This window comes from Salvia miltiorrhiza, chromosome 7 (assembly GCF_028751815.1).
Source record: "Salvia miltiorrhiza cultivar Shanhuang (shh) chromosome 7, IMPLAD_Smil_shh, whole genome shotgun sequence".
Lineage (NCBI taxonomy): Eukaryota > Viridiplantae > Streptophyta > Magnoliopsida > Lamiales > Lamiaceae > Salvia > Salvia miltiorrhiza.
The window spans coordinates 44,593,216-44,597,269 of record NC_080393.1 but is presented as its reverse complement, the minus strand read 5'-3'; the positions used below and the strand labels follow the sequence as shown (position 1 = coordinate 44,597,269).

General features: G+C 35.3%; 1 protein-coding gene across 1 annotated transcript; it reads left to right on the top strand.

Annotated features, from left to right (window-relative positions):
* Nucleotides 1–1,307: 1,307 nt before the first annotated feature.
* On the top strand, nt 1,308–3,285 carry LOC130996275 (protein RGF1 INDUCIBLE TRANSCRIPTION FACTOR 1-like). Its single transcript, XM_057921788.1, has 4 exons — nt 1,308–1,732; nt 1,841–2,029; nt 2,235–2,450; nt 2,780–3,285. The coding sequence occupies exons 1-4, from the start codon at nt 1,730–1,732 to the stop codon at nt 3,017–3,019; spliced, it is 648 nt and encodes a 215-aa protein (XP_057777771.1). The 5' UTR covers nt 1,308–1,729; the 3' UTR covers nt 3,020–3,285.
* The last annotated feature ends 769 nt before the right edge of the window (nt 3,286–4,054 follow it).

Here is a 4,054-nt window from a genome sequence, read left to right as displayed (position 1 = left end):
TTCCTCTTTTGAATTTTGATTTTCGATCCGTTTATGCCCACGAACTCGTATCAAGATGAAGTTCTACGTTTGTTCAGATCATTTTACCAAATTCATCATCAATCATTCTAAAAAGTCCATCAAATTACGAACAAGTATCACATTTCATAAGATAAAATAATTTAAGTACAAAACAATTATGAAACACTTAATTTCCTATGAAATTGACATCTTAAAAACCATTAAAAACATATAAAAGTAAGTATAATTAGTACTTGATCAGTAAGAATATCTTACGTAAAAGAATACTTACATGACCCTGCATGATAATATATCTAAAGTTTCTTTGATTTACCCTTTATATATGTTGTTGAAGCCTCAAGTGAAGACCACCTATATATGCCTCAATAAGACAACAGATTTTACATAATTATCTCATAAGCACTTTTTTTGTTTGTGAAAGATATATTCCCTTTTATGTCTACAATAATTAAGGGGAAAATTGAATTACTAAAAAAATCGAATTGAAATATAATAATTCGAAAGTAAAATGTCTTAGAAATTAAAATTGAAAACAAAAAATCTTAAAAAGAGTGGAGAAGATAAATTTAAAAGAGAGTTGAATGACTCACGAACTCAAACCTTTCACACAAACGCAATATGTAAAAGATTTAGGAAATTATCAAAAATATTATTGAGCTACTGATTGATATATAGAAAATATAAATTTTAACATGCATCGGTTTCTGAATTACAGTTTAGTACCTTATCTGTTTGTCTATTTATAAATCCAGACTGACACAAAAATATAAATATAATGGAGAAAATTTAAGACTCGCCTCCCCAACTAAAATAATTAAATAAACAAAGATGTTTGGTACCCTGTTTAAGAGAGGTCTGAACCGGAAATAATGATTATTGTCAAATGAACCTATTTAAAATAGAATAGTTTCTATAATTAGCATGAAAAAAATATGTATGAATGTAGATTCTTCGCTACAACTAAGAAACCCAATGAAAGGAATCAAGCTAATGCGCCAACTCACTAACCAAATATCCCATCCACCAAATAAGATGTCGGAGTACTTAATTTAGTGAACAACAAATTTAACAAAGATCTAATATTGCGCTCAATAATATCGCAGCACACCACAAAATTCCCTTTCTCTTTTACATTGATATGACATTTATCTTAAACTATGGGGTATTAATAAACATATTTCGTGTTAATCGATAAGATCAAGTCGAGAATATGTCAAGCCGTGAAAATGAAAGCCAACAAAGAAATACACTATTATAATATTGCTTATTGGAAAGATCTAAAATAAAAAAGAAACTATGCTGCGGCTCAGCCTCGGAGCTAGGTCCGGCTTTGTTTATGTATGTAGACTTCAAAGTTCAAAGGATAAGAACGACAACACCCCCCTACCACCCCACCCCCCACCCCCCACCCCCCACAACACCCTTGTCTTGTACACGCGCGCGCGCACACACACACCGCCTCCACTTCAAAACTTTCCAGAGTCCACTTTCCTTTTTTCCATCTCATATAGCAATAACCTTCCTCTAGAAAACGCACGCACACACCACCACCATTTTCGAACAATACGAATGGCTGAGGAATGAAAGCTCATTAGCAATTGAGCTGATAAAGAAACTATTCTCTCTCTCTCTAAGAAAGCAAAAAAGGCTGGCGATTGAAAATCAAGAAACCCCTGTTTCTGAAGTCAAGCCTAAGAACAGGAGAATCATGGTAACTAATGCTCCACTCTTTGATCAATGTTTGTGGGCATTTTGCTTTCCCCATTTTTACTAGGTTTTTGACATTTTGCTTGAAAATAATTTTTTTGTGGGTGAGCAGGGAAGCGATGAGGAGGAGAACCGATGGCCGCCATGGCTGAAGCCTCTGCTGAAGGAGCAGTTCTTCGTTCATTGCAAATTTCACGCCGATTCTCACAAGAGCGAATGCAATATGTACTGTTTGGATTGTATGAATGGCGCCCTCTGCTCTCTCTGTTTGTCTCATCACCGCGACCACCGCGCTATTCAGGTGCCTTTTTCTCTGTTTTTTAATCGATTCTTGCACAAGAATAAAAAAGAGAAACCCCCTTTTCGATTTCTTCATCCACTTTGAGCATTTTGGGGTTTTTCTCTTTTAATGGCCAGCAGCGTTGACTTTGGATTTGCCATTGATGCTCATGTATTCGATTATTTTCTTGTGATTTTTATTGATGAATGATGGACTTTGATCGCAGATAAGGAGGTCATCGTACCACGATGTGATCAGAGTGAATGAAATCCAGAAGTATTTGGACATAAGCTCTGTTCAGACATACATAATCAACAGCGCTAAGGTTGTCTTCTTGAACGAACGGCCGCAGCCGCGCCCGGGCAAAGGCGTCACCAACACCTGCGAAGTATGCGATCGCAGCCTCCTCGACTCCTTCCGCTTTTGCTCTCTCGGCTGCAAGGTAATTTCAGCTACTGATGGATTGCAAAAGCATTCCAAATTGATTGAAAAAAGGGTTAATTAAATGCAATGGTGGTGATGCAGTAGTGATGAGGATTTGGTTCATTGCATTTTTGTGATAATCGATTAATGTGGCGTCATGATTGAGTATTTTCATCTTACTTACTAGCACCTATGATAGATATTATCAATAGATTGGAATTTCCTAAAGTTTCAATCCATGTTCAATAATTGATCAACCTATCGAATTATTTTTATCTATTTTGGTTAATCCTAAAACATCCCTAAAGAGTTGACTTATGGTTTTCTTGATTGCTTCTTGATTCTCAGATTGTTGGAACATCGAAGAACTTCCTAAAGATTCGGAGGCAGTCGCCGGAGAAGAAGGCGGTGGCATCGGAGTCCGAGGACTCCTACAGTAGCAGCAGTAGCCACGGCCGGAACACCACGAGATTCCCTAGCTTCACGCCGTCGACGCCGCCGCGGGTGGCCGTGAATTTCCGGTCTGCAAAGCGGAGAAAGGGTATTCCCCATAGATCCCCCATGGGAGGTCTCATGATAGAAATATAGGGATCAAACTCAAACTACATATTAACTTAAAACACTTGCATTAACCTTTATGAAGAAGAAAGATAAAAGAAAAGGTTTGGAGGTGTAGCTGTGTTTGTGTTACTCAAGTATTAGCAGTTTGTATACCACATTGTATATAGAAGCAACTATTGTATAGAAATGTGAAATATAGGCTAGAGTAGAAAAAGAATAAGATAATGTGTAAAGTTTAGTGTGGAAGTTGGAAACATAAGCCTTGAGTTCTATGAAAATATATACTTTGTATATTTGCAATGATCTCTTTGATTGCGGAGATTGAGCTTTTGTTTTACCTAAATGTGGATTTGATCCAATCCAAAATTGAATTGATAAGCTTCAATCAATGTGATATTAACACCTTGTTGAACTGCAAGTGTTGCAGGAAAGGGATAATCTTCTTTTTAGGTTTTTGTTTTCTGGGGCAATTAACCAGGAATAGTATGAGATGACTATAGAGGTTACGTAGAAACTCTAGAAATTTCTTTATTGTGTGTTATTCCAATTCATCTTGTTCCACATGTCATGTTCGAGTTCAATAATATATGATTTGGGAAATAATGAACACCTATATGTTTTTGTTTGGGGTTATTGAATGAGTTTTTTTATGTCAAATAGAATAGTTAGGGCAGTTACGCTCTTTTGACTTGTCATTGAGGATTGGTTGTGCTTCGACACTTGACTTCCATCGTTACCGATAACAAATCTTTCCGCCAATATTATATATCAAACATACACAAATACGTAATACTCCCTCCGTTTAATAAGTTTATGCTGACTTTATTTTTTAAATGTTTCGTAAAAATATGCATGACTCATTTTTAAATGTTTCCTCAAAATAAAAAAGCTCATTTTTAAATTTAACTTCATTAATCACTAATCTCTTACTCCCTTTGATATTTTTTATTTTTGTTGGTCGAATAAGAAAATATAATTTTTATTTTGGGACATAACTTCATTTTTTCTTTTTAACTATATTCACTCATTTTTACATAACTCCAAAATCAATTAATTAAATAA

Excerpts from the sequence above, each read along its gene's own strand:
- LOC130996275 (XM_057921788.1), top strand. Across the intron at positions 2,030-2,234 it reads GCGACCACCGCGCTATTCAG|ATAAGGAGGTCATCGTACCA; the intron begins GTGCCTTTTTCT and ends CTTTGATCGCAG. Across the intron at positions 2,451-2,779 it reads TTTGCTCTCTCGGCTGCAAG|ATTGTTGGAACATCGAAGAA; the intron begins GTAATTTCAGCT and ends CTTGATTCTCAG.